Source organism: Pipra filicauda, unplaced genomic scaffold (genome assembly GCF_003945595.2).
Source record: "Pipra filicauda isolate LSUMZ 115617 unplaced genomic scaffold, ASM394559v2 scaffold55_size4083901_pilon, whole genome shotgun sequence".
Lineage (NCBI taxonomy): Eukaryota > Metazoa > Chordata > Aves > Passeriformes > Pipridae > Pipra > Pipra filicauda.
This window is the reverse complement of record NW_024104709.1, coordinates 2,683,085-2,702,100: the sequence shown is the minus strand read 5'-3', so window position 1 is coordinate 2,702,100 and position 19,016 is coordinate 2,683,085. Positions and strand designations below refer to the sequence as shown.

Here is a 19,016-nt window from a genome sequence, read left to right as displayed (position 1 = left end):
ACTTTCTCATACCTTTCTTTCCAAAAAAATCACATAGTCCATTTCAGTGCTGAAGACTACTGGAAGAAAAAGGAAATTTGCAGCTGTTTTAATGTGTGCATGACAATGGGTGGATGAAAAAGGCTTACTCGTAACTGGTAGTTTTGCTGTTCCCTGCTAAAGTAAATTAAACCACAGATTCCAGAAAGTGAAAGTGGACCTGAATAATATTTTGTTTCATAATTTGAGCAGTCTTAATCTTCCTGGTTATAGTCATGGTGCGTATAATATCGAAGTACTAAGTTGTACCAAAAGCTAGTGTGGAATCAAATAGTGAATCCCTTTGACTTCCCAGTTGCTCAGAGTGATCAAAAGGCCATCTCTTCTGAGGATGAATGAGGGACTGTTTGCCCCAGGATGATTGCTGGTTTCGCACCTAGGCTAGAATGCATCTCTCATCGTATGTATCTGTGTGCCGCTAAAGTGAGCTGAGTAGACATTATGATTTGCACTTTGCTTCCTTTTGTTTTGAATTCAAAGGCCATCTCTAATTGATGGAGGTTTCCTTTACGATGCACTTATTTTCAAATCCATCATGCAGTGCTTCTGCTGCCCCTTGCCTTCGTGGATGTGCTGGTCTTTGACCCAGAACTGGTAAATGAACCCTGCAGGGAAATCATTAGAGAATTGGAACAGTTGCAGTGGAGGGACCAAGGGTCAAACCATTACCTCCCCGTAGGACCGTCGACTTAAATTGGACTTCTTACTTTTCCGAAGCAGGTCAAGTGTCAGGGACAGCTGAAGTGGTCAGGTACAAACCAATATAGACCATGGACATAGTTTGGGGGTTTTAGCTTAAAAAGTTAGGGCTAGGCAGGATGGATTTAGTCTAATGATGCCTTCTCTGTTTCTCTCCTCTTTTCTCCCTTTAAAAAGCAAACTTAAAATGCTGAGAAGTCAACAGGAGCCCACATTCTGACATTAATGTGCTATTTGTGATCTTTTGGCAGAATCATAATTTTTTAGAGTAGTGTGTTCAACCTTTTTAGTGTTTCCTTGCAGTTTTCTTTGATTGAAAAATAACAAATGATATTTTGTGACAAGAAAATACCTCCATAATTCTTATGAAAAATATACGTCCTCCTCTTTTTTCCTTTCCTCAACTGTTCTTTGCATAATTTTTTCATATTCGTAATGAATGTAAAATGACCTTTTTCAGACTGTACAAAAGAACTATTTCCTGCTCGTAGAGGAAAAACTCCACAGTAGTGCATCTATGGCAGTGAAATATACTGCCGAATATGAGAAAATATTTAATGCTTTAATTTAGAAATTTGATGTCCTTGAAACATTTTTATATTTTCTATAATTCTTAGTGTGTAACTATGTAAAGTAAGTTTAAGATATCAGAAGTGCCAAAAAGCCATGGATGTCATGCTACTGAAATACAACTAAAAACACTGCAGAACAAAATACTGAAGTCCTCACTGTGACATAAAAGCACTGCAGAGACCCCTTAGAAACATCCTTCTCCTTGTCTCTGTCCACCGCCATTCATCAAACAGCAGTTAGTAGGTTTAGGTCACTCTCTGCCTTGTGTAGGGAATTCTCCTTTTCTGAAATAATTAATGAGGTGCAAGAATTAACACAAACCTATGTTTGAGTGAGTGGGCTGAAACCCATCTCTTCTTTTGAAATGGATGGCAGAGGAGTGTTTCTACAGAAGCAAATATGTTTTGATCAGGGAAGATAATTGCAACATATCTGATACATGTTTTTAAAATACTAATAAGAAAAAAATGAGAAAAAAATATATAATTCTTATTTTGACTGGGGTATCCTGTTCTCAGAAATACCTGTACTTCTGAGATACATGTACATATCTGTACTCGAGATCCACAGAAGTCAGGAGCGGAACTGCTCACCCTCTCCAGCTGTGAGGGACAGACCATGTGAAGAGAACCATGTTAGATTGCAGATTGGACCCTACTGTGCAGTGCTCCCCACTGCTGGTGGTGCCACAGGTCTCTGTCCTGCAACTGGAAGTGCAGCTGTGCAGCAGCTTTGTCACCAGGGATGACAAAGGAACCGCCTGCCAGGATGGTGACAGTGCAGGAGCTGGGTGCCCAAAGCTAGATGATGGGGAGTGAGAGGGAAGAGGCTAGAAATAGAGCATCTCCATTTCTGTACTTGTAGAAGGGACTACGGCATGCCCTATGCCCTGACAGCACATTGCCTACTGATCAAGAGGAACTGAGGAACTGAACCAGCTGTGAACTGTCCGGCTCCTTCCACTTCTGGCACCTCTTTCCTCTAAAGGAGCCAAGAAGCACACCACTGATGTGCAGAAAGAAAGTGGCTTCCCTAGTGGCTTTGGTATTGTGTCTGGTAGAAGCCAATTTGATAGGGCCAGCCATTTGGAAAGTGGCTATGTGCGTACCTGCTGGTGGAAGGGAGAGGCTGCTGCCCTTCTGCCAGGGTGGGCTGCAGGGAGAGAGGGCACACGCAGCATGGCCGGCAGCCCGCTGCCTGAGGTACAAACCCTACCTCGGCACAGAAGCAAAAGGGAGGAAGTTGGCAGCCTCTAAAAGTTAAACAGGGAGATTTTTCATTCACAAAGGCTATTCCAGCAACTCCTGGTGTTGATAATGATGAATGGTGTGTAATGAAGGGCTGTGCAGCTCAGAGAAACAGCTCTTTGAACATGGCTTTTCTGCTGTGGTGCGTCAGGACTAACAACCTGACTTGATAGCAGGTGATGGGATAGGAAGCAAACTGGAAGGAACATTATTTTCTTGAGTTTCTCACAGAAGGCATGCAAGGCACCAGGGTTTTTCCTTGTTAGTCTTGCACTTTTTGCTTTAAAAGGTATTAGAATTTATAGTAAGAGTAATGTTGGTCAGGTTATAGCCAGCTAGAAACATAGACACAACCATTTAATGAACTGGTACACTGGTGTTCAGTACAGTTCACAGGAGGGAGCAGTGTTTTGGGCAAGAGGAGGTGGCAGGTGAGAAATTATGTTCTCTACCACCTCGCTTGTGTTGGAAGGGATGGTGGCAGAGAAGTGCTTTTACTGCTGCTAGACATCCCCTGTATAACATAAGGCCTGTTATTTTATTTACTTTTAATTTACTGGTGGTGTTTCCGAGGTCGTGAACCTTTGAGCTGTATTAACATCTTTACTTTTTTTTTTATTCCAGAGTAATACATAGAAAATAAAAATATTGAGAGGTAGCATTGCCGATCTCTTAAATTTCCCATAATATTCTGAAAAGCACTACATCTGCACCTTGAAATCGGCATGCATTACATAACAGTGTTAATTTGTTTAAACTGCATCTAGTTTTATGTAGAGTTTACTTTTCACTCATTTATACAGGTGTGAATATAAATAGATAGGTGGACATATATATGGGAAATGTGAGCTGTTTTCACTTAGCTGTTAGTTAACTTCTGACAGGAGATGAAGAGCCAACACTTGAGACGTTAAGAACTTTTCCCTCCTTTCTTTGCACAGTTTTACCCCCCGAGTTACTGGTTCTGCTCCCTCTCTGTTTTGAAATTCAGTAAGAGAAGAAAGTTAACACTAAATGTCACTTTATAATTGCAGTAATGATCACACAGTTGTGCTTTGCTAGTTATATAATGCATGTCAGGATCAGTTTAGAAGCTCAGCCTCATTTCCTGCCCAGATGTAATTCTGGTGACCATTATTACAGTAGTAAGGCTCTCCTCATTTCATTACAGCCACAGCCTGAGGGAGGCCTGTACGGCATCACAGAGGCCGGCGAGGAAGGATGTTGCCTCTCTGGGTTAGCTGAGCGTAAGCAAGTGCAGGGAGCTCGCATGGGTGTATATGGATAGGGGAGCTGCACACAGCATAGGTGGCTCCAGCATATGTGTGACCCTGTGTGCATTAAAAAAAAATAAATAAAAAAGTAGGTGTGCCCTTCTTTCTTATGAAATGTTGCCTTTATTTATGTTCATGTGAAATTCTGAGGAGGAGCTCTTACACTTAAATGAACCTGCAAGCAGCCCATAGAAAAGCAAGTGCCTGCAGCGCTAATAATGAGAACTGACAAGGCGATCCTGCTGTGTTTATTTATGACCTTCTGCCTTTGTTAGCTCTTGTGAGAAATTCCTCTCTAACCATAACAATATTGCTGGAGCTTGGCACTGCGCTGAGGAATCCTACGGCGCCCCAAGGCCGCCCACTGGCACGGGTACAGCTCGCAACAGATTTGGCATGGTTGTTGAAATTTTCATATGTTTTCCCTTTATTTATTTTTTTACTTAATTCATAAAGCTGTTTCTTCCTTTGGTACATTTGTTTTTTCTGACAAGCACCTTTTAGAAGTATTTTGAGACTTTGTGAAGATCCAACTTACTGATTTGGGAGTTTTTCTCTCTTTTTTGGTGATCTAATGAATAACTTGCAGGACGAAATGAGCTGTGGTTTGATAGTTCCATCAGGTAGATTTTCTTAGAAGTTGTGATATAGGTAGTGGGCTTTTTAAAGAAAGACTGGCTCTTTTTGTAGTCTTCAGGACAAAATACTGCAAAGAGGGGACTGGGACAGGAGCTCAGGCAAAACTGCTGCAAAACAGCAACGACCTTACAAGCCATGTAGGTCTCAAAACTTCATAAGATTTGAGAATCATATCCTTGTGAAGCTATAGCACTTACAAACCATACCTTGACACAGATGGCTGTTTTCCCATCTTTCTGTCAGATGCATTCCCCAGAAAACCTCTTGGCCCAGCTCCCTAAGCAGTGTTACATAGCTCAGATAGGCTTGGAGGATGGAGAATCAGCAATAAATAGGTGGGGCTGCACCTGAAGGTCTGGCAGGGCTAAAGTCTCTTCTTGCTTCATCTTGCGAGGAACAGGACATGGCCATTGACTAGCGCCCCACATGCAGTTCCTCAGGCTGCTTCATGTGATGGGGGATTTCTGTGGGGTAACAGCAGCAGCATGAGAGGAGAGCAAAGGATCACTGCCTTACAAGATCCTGGGAAACCCTCTTTCAAAGAAGCTTCCACCTGCAGTCATTTCTTTTTCCGCCTGTGTCGTTTTACCTGATGTGTTTTTTCACACCACTTATGAATACTATTGAAATTCAGTGCAACAAAAATAGAGATCAGTGGGGAAAAGAGTTCTCATTTACAAACATTTTATACAAGTGGCTTCCAAATGGCAGCAGTGTGAGCTGTGGTACTGCTGCAGTGGTGCTTGCTAGAGGGAGCTGCAGCAGACACATAGCCTGGCAGGTGTTGGGGAAGGATAACCAACCTGCGCCCTTAAAGCCAAGGAAAATTTTGGAAGAACAACCCCCTACGAACTTTATCTAAAAGATCTCGGGACTCCCTGTCCTCTGTATATTAAGAAAAACTGTAAAATTGAAGCATGCTCAGGCACACAAAAAAATTACAAAAAGCTGGCTTTTGTAATTCACCATGGATGTCTTTCATTTGTATGATACATTAATTAAAGAATTAATATAGTAATAATTGGTCTGTTGGGTTTTTTTTCAGTAGATGGCATAGTCTGCATGGTTTAACATCTCTGTAGTGACACTTCCACGTGTCTCCTCATTTGTTGGATTTCAGGAGTGCATCTAAGATTATGAACCTGTTGGATAAAGATTATCATAATTCATTCAGGGATCGAGACAACCGTGCCATTATCTTGGCCTTGAGATACCTCTTCCTACCCCAGGGCCAAAGTCTGTAAGCTGTGGCTGGGACAGCAAGCTTAGCAGTAGATAGGGGAGAGTATTGGCCTTTCAGAATTTTTTCTTAATGCTTAATTGAAGCGCTCCAAGTTATCCTTCCTACTAGGCTAATCAAGGCATCATTTCAAAAAGAAAACTGAGGCCAAGATCCTCTTCTAGAATTTCAAAAGCCTTTTGAAATTTATGTAGAGGTTTCTGAAACCTGGGTTCTACACAAGTTTGTTAAAGGCATATCATCTCAAAGTACCGTGTTTCCTTGCAATTGTTTTCCTTCAATTATTTTGCACAATAGTGTGCACAGCAAGCACTGAATTACTGCAAGGAAATGTGAATTCCAGAATCTCGGGTGTTGAGGGAGTCTGGTTCTAGCTGGCAAGTGTGAGAAACAATCTGAAAGTTTATTTTCTGCTTTATTGCTGTCTTGGATTTCATTTTCCAACCTTTTCCCAGGTTACTGGAAAATGTAGAGGTGGGAGGGGTTGAGTGAACAGCTCTTGAAGGGTAATTGTTTGGTTTTGCTGCTGTGGCCCACAGACCTCAGAAAGAAGGTGTGGGGCACACACAGAAAGCAGTTTGTGTGCGCGGGGGATGAGGAGCAAAGCAGAGGCAGAGTGGTCACAGCCCTGTTCATTTGTGCTTTGCTGATCGCTGAACTATGCACTGCTGGGTGGCATTGGGTTCAGTAAATAAACAGAGAAAGAGGGAGGAGGATGAGGGATTCTTGCGTGATGCTGAGAGAATGAGCCTGGAGTGGCAAAGTAGGCTGAATTTACTGAAGTAAACCTTATGACACTCATTTCTGCCTGATACCCCAATATAACATGCATATCCAGTATTTTAAATGAGACTTAATTCATTAATTAATGTTGTTCTCTGAGGGAAGTCACTTTATTCAGTTCCTCATAAAATTAAGTCTTTCTAACATTTATCAGTGTTTTTGATGTATACATTTTCTCCTCCTTTCTGCTTCTGATTCAAGAGGAAGAGATGGAAAGTTAACAGAGCACCTGTGTTTTTGAAGTTTAAGATGTGTCTGAGACTTATTTACCATCTCATTGAATTGTGGTATTTGGTTACTGGGTGTTGTGGGAGAGAGAAGAAAGAGACGCAGTATGATGCATGCACAAGCCCTAAGCTAATGAAAAACTATGTTTTGTAGATCCTTATTCCCACGGTAACCTGCTGGGACATCCTTTTTTATCAAACCATAGCTCTACAAAAGGTATTAATATGAAAAAAGAAAAAAGGCAAGTTCTGTAGATCAAGAGTTTTTAAACCTTGGGCGTACAGGTGTGTAGGCTCATCAGTTCTTTCAGCCCTTTGCCGTGCTCCATGCGTAGGTGGCCATAGGCTGTCAGAAGAGCTCACTTGTTACCAGTTTGCCTGATTTACTGTGGCATGAAAGATCTGCTTTTGGAGGTCAGTGGGTGGGTAGTTGTTGGACCACCACTTTTTCTATTCTCTCAACTGCAGTCTCCAAATCAGATACTATTGTAGGTCCAAACTTTTAAGCATGGCTAATGCCTTCTGAATGCCATGTGGGATAGTCTGAGAAGCACACGTAGAAAGATGTTAATTAATAATTGCAAAATAGGCGTGTTGTGACTCAGGGTATGTCTGTAGTAGTAAAGAGTAAGGTACATTCAGCCACATGAGGTTGTGTGGTCATGTTTAAAGAGCTTCTCCTACATGAGCTGTCCTGCACAGACCTATTGAGAATCTCTGCACTGCAGTCTCATGTGGGTGTACTGCAGGACAGGCATGGTGTGAATTTTACCACATTTCATGTTATGGTGATCTGAAGTTTTGTTTACTCCCTTCTGCTTGAGCCACACCTGCAAAATATCAGGGTTTTGAATATGTAGTCTCAAGGATAGATGATCCATGTCTGACTGCAGGTGCTGCAAATTTCCAAAAGTGTGGTGGCCAGAATAAGTGGAGTAAAGGGAGTAAGCAGTACTTTTTAGTGCATATTGCTGCTTCTCTTGCTAAAATTTTTGGTCTCTTCCAGATCTACTGACACATATGTTCTATTGGTAATGTCATGTTCTTTCTCAAATCTCAAATCATGCTCTTGCTCAAATCTGTGTTTGTTGTTCTTGTGATTTGGTACTCCTCTCCTTGCTTGCTTTGTCTGATTTCTTTCTACATCAGCTGTGAAAGTAGAACAAGTAGGTAATGGGAGGAGGAATAGCAAGTGCATGGTGTTTTCCCTATGGCTTTGTGATGCTGAATTCAGCGTGGCCAGAAGCACAGCCAGGAAAGTCTGGACTGGCGAGCACGGTGGTCATGCAGTGATAATTAAAATTCTAAGCTTGCTGCATAGAGGAAGGAGGATAGCGGTCCCCAAAATAATAAGCTCCAGAGAGCTTTAAAGGTTGTGTATCAGTACATGTTTTGCTTCAGTCAGCTTTCTCTCTGTTTTATCCTGCCAGTTTAGTCTGTCTTTTCCCTGGGGAGGCAACTGTAGGCTACATGATCTAGAAAATGGTTGTAATCCAAAGAGACACAATAAAAGGGAAGTTGTTATGTCTCACCTCACAGTTCTTTATATGAAAAAAAGTTTAACAGAAGGGATTTCATGTTTGGGAGTGGTTAAGATTGGTACTACGTATGGGAAGTAGTATGAGTACAACTAAATTTTATTAGGTTGCTGTTACACAAATACAACTTTTCTTTCTTCTTTATTGTTGTGGTTTTCATTGATTTGGTTGTTTTAAATGTTGATGATTTATTGATGATAAATGGCTGATGTAGCTACAAGAATTGTTGGCTGGGAATTTTTTTTGCTACAATACTGAAGAAACAAATGACTCCTAAGGGTTCATGACTTTTTGGTTTTAAATTTTATTTCCAGAAATTCTACGTGCTAAGCATTCTGCTTCAGAAATAAACAGTGAAGTTTGTATCTTGAGAGATACCTTGTTATTGTTTTTCTATTCTGGAGATTTACTGTTTATTTTTTATATTAAACAGTATTGTTGTCAGACAGGCTTGTGTCCTACCTCTTTACAGTCCTTGTTAGATTTTGTCAATTTGCTTTGACAGCACCTCGGTCATTAGTATTTATCATTTCATACACAGGAGTCAGTGTTTATAAACTAGTGCCTTGTTTTTATGCCATTAGGAGATTCTTGATGCAGCTGTAGACTTGAGGAGCCCCCTTCCTGGTAACTGTCAGGGAGCTGCAGACCCTGTAATGAGTGGCACTCAGCCCAGGCAGGGGGATGTGTGGCTGTCTGGGCTTTCGTCTGGTGCCTCGACAACTACAGTGTCAGTTTTGAATTTCTAATTGCCCAGAGTTGGTTTTGGTGTAAATCTTTTGTCTGGACAGCAAAGAAGATCCCATCGTGGATCAGTGTAGGCACAGAAGTGTGATTGTACCATCTTAGTAACTTCTTCTCATCCCGTGTCTGATGGATACGGGCATCTCATGTTCTGTTCTTGGACTCCTGTATCCTCAGGTCAACAATTGTTATTTTTAGTTAAGGTTGTCTTACAAACACGGGTCCTTTGCTTGTTAAACAAATGTAGTAAGAAATTACTCTGTCGTTCAGATGAACTGAGAATTGAATACTACAGTGAGATACCATATTCAGCAGAACAAAATCATATTCATTACTAGGGTGGCAGTCGGAAAGGCCAGTTGTATGACTTGACCTTGGCGGGCTGGGCTGTTGCAGTGGTGTTCACTGTTGATGAAGGTGCAAGGCTGCGGGCACCTGTGCAAGGAGGTGTGTCTTCAGCCACAGCCTCTCCTGCCCAGGCTGCATAGTCCTAACAGCTCAGGCCCCTTAACCTGAGATCTGAGCCAGTGACACTCTGTACCCAGGCACTGTGTATGCTTTGGTGTTCATAGGACCAGGAGTTACCCAAAAAAGGAAAAGAAATGGGGAAAAATAGGTATATTTATTTGTTTGGTTCTGATTTTTACAGTGAGTCCACTTAGGATCCCTTACAGTTAGCAACTAAGACGTTCCCATTGAGTGTTTAGAGAAAACCCAAATCAGTTAAAGTCAGCAGCAAAGTTCATACTAGTTTAGTGAACCTGTGTAAAAAGAACAGAAAAAACAAACCTTCCTTTAGTCTTTCCCCGCTCTCGGCAAGTATTTATTTATTAGGACTAAACTAACGCTTTTCTTAGAAACAGTATTTTCTGTGCACTTTTAATCAAGATAGAATTTTTCAGACTGGGAATTAATTTCATATCCAAATTACAAGTAAGAACTATCCAGAACAGTAATTTTCTTAGATATTAGGTAGTAAGCTGTGATTTGAATCTGTTTTTCCAAGTCAGCTTTCTGTAGATAGTTTCTTGAAGGCTGATTTAATTCCAGGATCCCATAGATTGAAAAGACATCGGACAGGGCACTGGCACTGCATTGTTTGATTGCACTTTTTCTTGGTTGCTTGAGTGATATAGGGCTTTTGGGAAAAAGATTTTTGCATCCTCAGGGACTTGGCTGTATAACTTCTCAGGGAAAGTATGTGATACTGATCAGAGTTCTTGCAACACAGTTCAGTAACTGAGTTATTTTGGGAAGCATGTGAGGTCCACAGAATGAAGGGAATGTGTTTCCCCAGCAAGTGGTGTTTTGTCACTAAATTTAGTGCAAGAAGCTAGTGTTTTTATCATATACTTAGAATTCCCTTCATCTAGAATATTGCGTGAATAGTTTACCACATAGAGCTTAAAGTTAAAAATCTGATAAAAAACACTGAAACGTATAGTAAACAGAATTAAGTAAGACTTCTAGGTACCATGAGTAACTAAGAAGTACTTCTGCCCAACTATTGTCAAAGTTTGTCTTTGTCTTGCAAGTGAAACAAGTCCTCTCCTTACTATAGCATGTTCTGAGATCGAGTTGTGCTTGTCAATAGAAATTGAGCTTTTTTGTCAAGGAGGTGTTTGTACTAGAAGGATCTTTTCTATTTTTCCTTCTCCAAACCTTGAATTAGCAAGATCAGAGAATGAACCTTGTTTTCTCCCCTAGAATTAATTTCAGCACTGTGGCAAAAATATAATGGCAGCCTTGCTGTCTCTTGTTAATTTTTTAACGATGTGTGTTAGGTATGTTTTTACGCTTTTGCTTAGCTGAGGGTAGTTATGCATCTGGTGTGGAAGGAGGACTCCCATGTAGGGGGTAGCAGCCTTTGAAAATGAAAGGATTTTCCATGTGTCCCAATCGTTGCTGTGCCCGTGCGTTTTTCCAGTTGTGTAGGCGATGGGAGGCTGTTAGCTCACTCGCTGCCTCCACAATATGACCAGCAGGGCCTTTGGAAGACTTCTTGAAACATGCTATTATAGGCTGCTTTGTGATGAAAAGAGGTCTTACAAATATCTTGAAATTTAAGCAGAGCTATTGTGGGTTTTTCTTTTGTGTGTGTATATGTGTTTGTCAGCCAAATCATTTGTTCAAAGTTAATCTCAATTACAGAGCATATTGTTCATAATCCCCCATGGCTCCAAAACAATACCAGAGTGTATGTCTGCTTGAATATATATTTACATACTTACATGTAAAATATGTTTGGTTGTATATATAATTTTACTTCTAAAGTGGTGATTCATGTTAAAGAGATGGATATTTCATGCAGGAATCCTGTCTTTTGAGCAGCACCATCCTCCATCCTAATGAAATACTGCAGGAAGGCCTGAATGGAATGAGCAGGGCTTTGATCCTGCAGCCAGTCAGTTGATGCAGTTCCCTATGCATAGCGCTGGGATTCATGCTAGCAAAATGGATGGTAGGGTAAAGTCTGGGGGGTTCAGCTTCTTGGAGACGGAGAGGTTTTGTGTGTCTTTAATTTTAATATCTGCAGAATACCTCTGTTTTGCTTCTACTCCCTGAGCATAAAAGAACTGTTAGACAGTAGTTGGAAAATCTAAATAAATCACAGGTAGTATGTGCTCTGCACAATCCCTGCAAGAGAGCCCCAAGCTGCAGTAACTTCTTAGTGAACTGGGGGTGTAATTTAGTGGCATAGGAACTCCTCTAGCAAGGTGCCCCACACTTTTTCTTTTTACTGATTTCAGAGAAGGTGCTTATGCTTTCTAAACTGTAAGTATTTAGCAAGGGATCCCTTTAGTAAAATCTTGCTTTATGTCTGCTGAGACACTGCTGAGCAAAGCTGCTAAGTTCATGAAGTGTTTGTGGTGTAAATTTTTGCTCCATGGTGAATGCTGTAATCCTGTCACACTCAAGAGTGTAAAATTATGGTGGTATTACTGAGCTACTGTAGTCTCCTTTTTGCTGTTTATTGGATCTAGGCATGTTCCTTGAGTAGGTTAATGTTATTCTATTTCATATGGGTGTTTGTATTTTTTTTTTCCTTGTGCTTTCTTTTTAACTCTGGGTTTACTGGCTCTATATAAGCAGTTTGCTTCCTTCTACCCCTTGCTGCCCACATTGCAATAGTAAATTGGTGTTCTATTTCAAGAGTGTCTCTTCTGTCAGTCTGATAAGATCGTACCACCAGGAAGGCATAACATTATAATCCCAAGCACAATGTGATACTGTTCATTTCAGCTCTTGTACTTGTCAGAGGGACAAGAAAAAAGGTCATGCATAGGTGGAAGGTGAGGCTAGAAGTGAAGATAGTTGGAGATAAAACACTTTACTAAAAGAGATAAATCCTGCATGGGGACATTTCAGTTTGTAATCAAGGTATTATCTAGAAATGAACTTTGAAAGCTGGCTGGGGTGTCCTGAATATAATACTATCAGGCTATAAAGCTGACATAGGAAATACAGAACTGTAGTATGCATTTGTGACGGAGGGGAATATTTTGTCCTTCATTTTTTTCTTAGATTTGATGTCACATTTGAAAATATGGTCATAATAATACTATAGATAAGAATAATAAGGTTACTCTACAAGGAACATCTATAAGAAACATGAGATTTCTGGTAATTCTAAACTTGCTAGATCTTACTAGAAGAAATGAGTGCTTTCCAGAAAAAGCCTCCGAAATGAGAAAAAATTTAAGGCATGCCTTAGGGTAAAGGGGACTCCAGCCCCTTAAAAGAATCCCAGCAATTACCTACCTGCCAACTTTCCAACAAGATAAATGGAAGCACTGTAGCTTGAAGGTGCCTTGGTTTGAATGAGGTGCAGTAAGTAAAGTCTCTCTGTTCTTTACAGGCATCATAGATCTGATAGTACTTATAAAAGAAGAATAGAGTTGGTGCCCTGCTGACTAAATTGTCCTCTGGAGGAGTATTAGTTACAGAGCTTCTTTGTTAACTAGGCTGTATGCCTAAACCGCTGTGAATTTCTCTTATTAGTAGGCTTTTTAATAGCTTTACATATGGATATGCTAAGTAAATGCAAGTGTATCCATGTAATTTACGGATATAATGTGTACATGTATAGTATTTTATATATAAATAAATGTTTATGATGTGGAATTTGCACAACTTCATTACTGTTCTGTTAAAATGAGGTAAAAGCAAGCATTAAAATACTAATAATAGGTGAACAGTTAATCGACTTCTGCTCTTTCTGTCCGGGTGTTTCACATAAAGTCTTTCTTCTGCTTCTCTTTAATTTCCTAATTAGTTTTTATGGATAACAGAGGTGTTTCTAAAGCCTTTGTATGCTGGAAGTTTCCCAGTTGCTCGCCTACTCAAGCTTTCTACATCAGAAGACTAAGTGAGGCCTCAAAGTGTATGTAAGGAAAAAAACCAAAAGCCCAACCAAAAAAACCCCAACCCAAACCAAAAAACCACTCTGTGCAGGACAGCTGATATTTCTCATTTTGCCCACTGTAATACAAGGTAGGAGGTTGTGTAGCACAACCCAGGCTTCCAGAGAGGCAACAACCTTTCATGCCATCCTGAGAGCAACCTCATTCTTGGCTTTCTTGATGGGTCTGATGAGTGAACACTACCATAGCATACTCAGCAGATGAGCTGATTGTGAAGTTCCCCATTCCTGGGAGGAAATCCCAGTGCTTACACAAGGCTCTGGGGGTGTGCTGAGCCTGCCAGTGTGCTCCCTCAGCCTGCGCAGCGGAGGGTGGCATGGCTTCACTCTTTAAATAGGCTGGCGTCATGCAAGTTTTTCTTTTCCACTTTTGTGGAGGAGTTGCATCAGGTGGATGAGGAAGTCCCTGAAAGGTAGGCACTTGAGGAAGTGCCTGGAACTCATCAGTCACTTCACCCTTGCAAGAGGCTGGAGAACATCAGCAACCTGATGGGAAAAGTGAATTTCATTCCTGTCCCCGAGTTTTGCCTTAGTCTGGGAACAGCAGATAATTTCATCATGGACAGTGCTGCTTCATGGCTTTTTCATTATCCTGGCAAATTCATTTTTTGAAGTACCTTGAAGTACCAGAAGTTTCTTGCTGAAACAAATGAAGGCTTTACTCCACATCCTTTTAAAATCTTTGTTACTCTAAATGTTAACCTGTGTGTTTTTTATATCTTCTATCAGTTGGGTGCCTATCTGGTTTTTTAAACAGAATTTTTGTTCCTTTAGAATAGGCTCTATTCTGCTACCTTCAGTTTTCAGGGGCTTATTACATGCTTTTTAGCAGCATTTGTTTTATCAGCACTTCCTGCAGCATTTGTTACACATCACGACAGCAGCGATTTGATTCCATTTAGAAGAATACCATATCATCTATGGAAAAGCAGTAATTGCTTACCTGTTTGCCAGATACATTCTACTATGAAAAATGTCTAGTGATGCTCTACACAGGACCAAGTAGTGTTATTTCTTGTTTACATTTTCTACAGTTAATAGTTTCAAAAAAGAAATAATGAAAATAGTATATTGCCCATTTCACAATTAAATTTCCATTTGTAGGGATTTGGAAGTGTACTCTCGAGTGAATACAGCTTCCACACATAGACCGAAGTTTCAGATTTAATTTTTGCATTTCTTGTGCCTAATGAAATACATGTACAATTTCATGCTCATCAGAAAAAGCAAAATTTAACTGTGGTGAGAGTTGTTCTTGAAGTGTTTGTGGAAATTCATTGGAAATAAGGTCTGCAAGATGTCCTGCAGAGAGCTAAGTCAGGTAGGCCATATTTACTAACCTAATGGACAAGGAGGAATAACATGTAGTATTCCAGGTGGCTTCTAATGAGTGTTATCAGTGCTTAAACCCTTAATCCTTCTCTTCCCATGCCTTGGAAGACTATGTCTGTCTGTTGTGGCAGACTGGCCATGAGCCTCCCTCCTAATGGAGGTAGTCATCATCTGGCAGGACTCTAACTCAAAGTACACCATGTGCATTTCATCCATGTTCTGTCACTTCTAAAAAACTTTATTTTTTGTTGTGAAAATTAGGCAGCACTAAGACTTTGCTTCCTGAGCTTTTTGCTCAGGCAAAGCCCAGTTCTTTTTATGCTGCTTGGACAAAGGCTCCTGTTGTCTATGGTGCAACCACTTCTTTGAGCCAAACAAGTGAAGTCCATATCAGCCAAAGTAGCACACTCTGTCATCCCAGTTATTGGAAGCCTCAGAGGTCATTTAATGACCTGTTTTACATGTGAGGTAGCTCTCTGTCTCTCGTTTGTGCTTTAAATTGCTAATAGAAATAGTAACATGCTCCTTAACTTGTGCCTTACCAATAGCTACAGAAGCACAGCTATCGGCACTCTCAGTTTGTATGAGCTCTTTCTGTGATACTTAGGAATTAACATTTTTCCTGACATTTGGGGAGCATGTGCTTCCTTTGTCGCAGCATTGTTGGTTTTTCATATCTGATCTTAAAATTATTTAAAAAACCAAATTACTCCCACAGATTCAGAGACCAGTATAACTCCAGTGTTACAGCTTCAGGGAGTATGTCCAGTAGATCATAGTTAGAATTCAGTGGTACTGTGACCTACAAAGGAAATTCCTTATTGAAAATGCAGCAGTTATGAACTGAAATGGAGTAACTGTTTAGCAGTGTATTCAGATGAAATTGAAGAGAAACTGTGAGCTGTACACTGGTATTTGATGGACCTGTAGAAGCAGCCTTCAGTGCTCCTTGATGGCCAGCAGGTCCAGTCCTGCTGCTGAGAACAGGGCCTCTTATCATGTCTCTGCGAAGGAGCTGCATGGGAGCGTTAGAAGGGCTGCGTATTTTACACCCTTCTCTCAATGTGATAATGGCTTAGAGTGAAGTGTATAAGCTGTGATTGTAACGGTAGCAAACCACAAAATTAAATGCTGTGTTAAAGTGAAACTGATGTATCATTTTCATTAGTTTTGGTATGCTCAGGCAGAATTTGTGGGATTAATTTTGAAAGCTTAATCCAGATGGAAAAGGTTAAATTCAATGCTGAGTGAATTGGGTTCCAATTCATCTGTTGCCTTTGCTTGTTCTTTTTCTCAAAAGAATTAGAGATTAAGTGGAGAACTGTGCGTACTATCCTTGTTTCCTGCCATCATTTAACTACATGAACCAACATTAAAGACAACCTCTCAGTTATCTGCTGCAATAAGTAAACGAATGGACCTCATTGCCATGCCAGTCTTGAGTCCTGTGGCCTTGAGTATTAGGTCATGCAACTACTTATGTTCCTTTTTCCTTTTTCCTCAGGATTTATCTGGATCAATTGACGACTTGCCGACTGGAACTGAAGCAACCCTGAGCTCAGCTGTTAGTGCATCAGGCTCTACAAGCAGCCAAGGGGAGCAGAGCAACCCTGCACAGTCTCCGTTCTCCCCTCATGCTTCTCCACATCTCTCTGGCATCCCCGGGGGCCCTTCGCCTTCCCCCGTAGGCTCACCCGTTGGAAGCAACCAGTCAAGATCTGGTCCTATTTCTCCAGCAAGTATTCCAGGTAAGTTCGTTCCAACAAACAAAATTAAACCAATTAATAGGTTTATTAAATACGTAAATAAATACTCCTGTATTCCAAGTTAACTTATTTTCTAAGAATCCTGCATTTTTAGGGCACTTTTCTGAAAAAAATGCAGGAGTAAATTCCATCTAAACTTCAGCTGCCAAGCCCTCAGAGTGCTCAAAGTTCTGAACTTGACTCCACATAACTGTTTGATAAATGTTTTTATCATCAACAAGTGTGAATACTTGATTGTAGTTTTTGTATTTGGTTTGTGTGTCATCTGTCACAGATTTCTCTCTATTATTTACAGAGTCCTTTTTCAGTTCTAACTGTATATTTTTTGTTGGGTTTGACTCTTGAGCTTGTATGGTGGTTACAGACCTGCAGGACAAGGTAGAGATTTTCCAATCCCATATTGCGACAGTGTAATTTTGGACATGAATACAGAATATTGTAGGAGATATTTCTTAATATTTGCAAAGGTTAGCAAGTTACTAGGAATTCAACCCCACCAGTAATAACTGGAATACCAGTGGCATGCTTGCCACTCGCTCTCTTGTGCAACATTCATGTACATTCAGAAATTTGTGGAAATCTGTTAAGATACCCAGAAGAAAAAAAATTGCATGCATTAATTGCAATTCTTACCCATCTGGCATGTTACTTGTAGGAATTCAGGCAACAATGTGTATTTGGTGTTTCAGATGAGTTTATTCTCTTTTTGATGCTCAAGTTTTTTATTATTTTCTGACACTGTGAATACTAGGGGAATTCCTAAGAGTACGAGAGTGCTGACATTACCCTAGGGATAACATCAGTTGCTGACAAAACCACAAAATAATAAACATGGAGCTCAGTTAAAAGAAACAAAAGCAGTGGTGCCTTTTCATTAGATGACTTGAATGTTGCTGTAAACCAAGTGCAGATTAAAATTCAGTGAGTAGTGCGTGTTTTGGTATTCGATACAAAGGTATCTGTGTAAAATGTTTGTGCCTGTTTGTATACAGAGTTTAAACTAGATAAGCCAAGGGAAGTAAACTCAGTACACACAGGAATGTTGCACGCTAAGTGTGGCCTGAGCATGTCAAGCCCTGATACTGTGTGCATACCCTGCAGTTATTTCTTCCGTCTCCAGCCACTCTGACTGGCAGCACATTCTCAGGTGGAGCAGGAATAATGGGGACAGAGTCAGGACTAGAGTATTTGCTTTATATGCAGTGTGGTAACTTTGCATTTGCAAGGTAGTTCCCAGTATATGGTGCAGAAATCAATCCCTGTTGTTGAGTGAAGCCAGGTAGTCCACCTGGAAAGGTGACATTTTCCCACAGTCAGATTCAGGCAAGTAAATGGATTGTCATTTTAGCAGCCTGACTACTGAATAGGGAAAGAATGTTGAGACGTTGAAAATATCTTTATTGTAGCCGTGATAGGTAAGGATGGGAATAAGACAATGGGAAATAAGTAGGGGAAAGTAATAACTTTTATGAAACCAATTAATCCCTATGGGGTAAAAATAGAAGGGATGTGGGCTCAGAGGTCAGGTCAGAGTCACTTCATCATTTCAGCTGAGCCCCAGAAGGTCATTTTTGTAACTCTCCTAGTGAAAAGCATTGCCTCTTCATACAAACTGTTCCACCATTTTGCACAGTGGTTTTCTAGTCTGCTGCGGAAACACAAAAGCGGTTCTTTCTCAGGGAGGATTTTTATGAATGGCGCTAAATCAAAATCGCCTGCCACTGTTTCCCTGTCATAGACCAGCTCTTGGTCTTTGCAGCTCTTCTGCTAGAGGTGAACTCCCAGGCATGAGCTAACGTGGAGCTCTCTGGAGAGGAGACGGACAGCTGCGGTGGCATCACTGCTGATGCTGGTGCTGCGTTTCTCGAGCTACAAAATGACACTACTAAGGCTGCTGTTTAAAACTCTGTGATTAGTGGCATGCCACTGGGTGCTGGGGCTTTCAAGCTGTATGAATTAGACTGTGCTTTCACCTGTGTTCCCATCATTGTGCTCATCATGAGGACTTTGGTAGCTTTTGTCATCAGCCAAATTCATGAGACCCTATGAAAAAGTAGCACAGAGCTTGTTTGCATTTCTGTGGCTGTTTGCAGTGTTCAGGTTGTGGCCGTTTTTAAACATAGATTGTGTACTACAGCACCTTGCCTTTAATAATTTTTTTCACTGCTATTTTCCTCTCCGTTCTCACCCTACCCTTGTTTGCTCTGACCTCATTCCTCTCCTATTACCTCCTGCAATGTTGTGCCACAGCTTCTCAATGTGACATAGATTGGCTCTTTCAATCATTCTCTCTCCAGCAAGTCATTGTAAAATGAGCAGCTGTTGTGTTGCTGATAGCTATGGCTAGGGAAAGCCAAAATGTTGCAGGGGGTTCTTGGTGGGAAGGCCGTTAAAAGAAAGGTGTTGCTTTCCCAGGGTTTACTGGAAGAGAAGCATCCTTTTCCCGATGCCTCCTTCCTTGCAACAAAATTGAAGACTAATTTAACATCAAA

At 40.8% G+C, this 19,016-nt stretch overlaps 1 protein-coding gene across 1 annotated transcript in view; it reads left to right on the top strand.

Moving 5' to 3' along the window:
- The window catches only part of ARID1B (AT-rich interaction domain 1B), a 323,933-nt gene that overhangs the window by 209,750 nt on the left and 95,167 nt on the right, over positions 1 to 19,016 (top strand). The window contains 1 exon segment of the mRNA XM_039387426.1: positions 16,263 to 16,506. Within this exon segment, the coding sequence (XP_039243360.1) occupies positions 16,263 to 16,506 (244 nt within the window).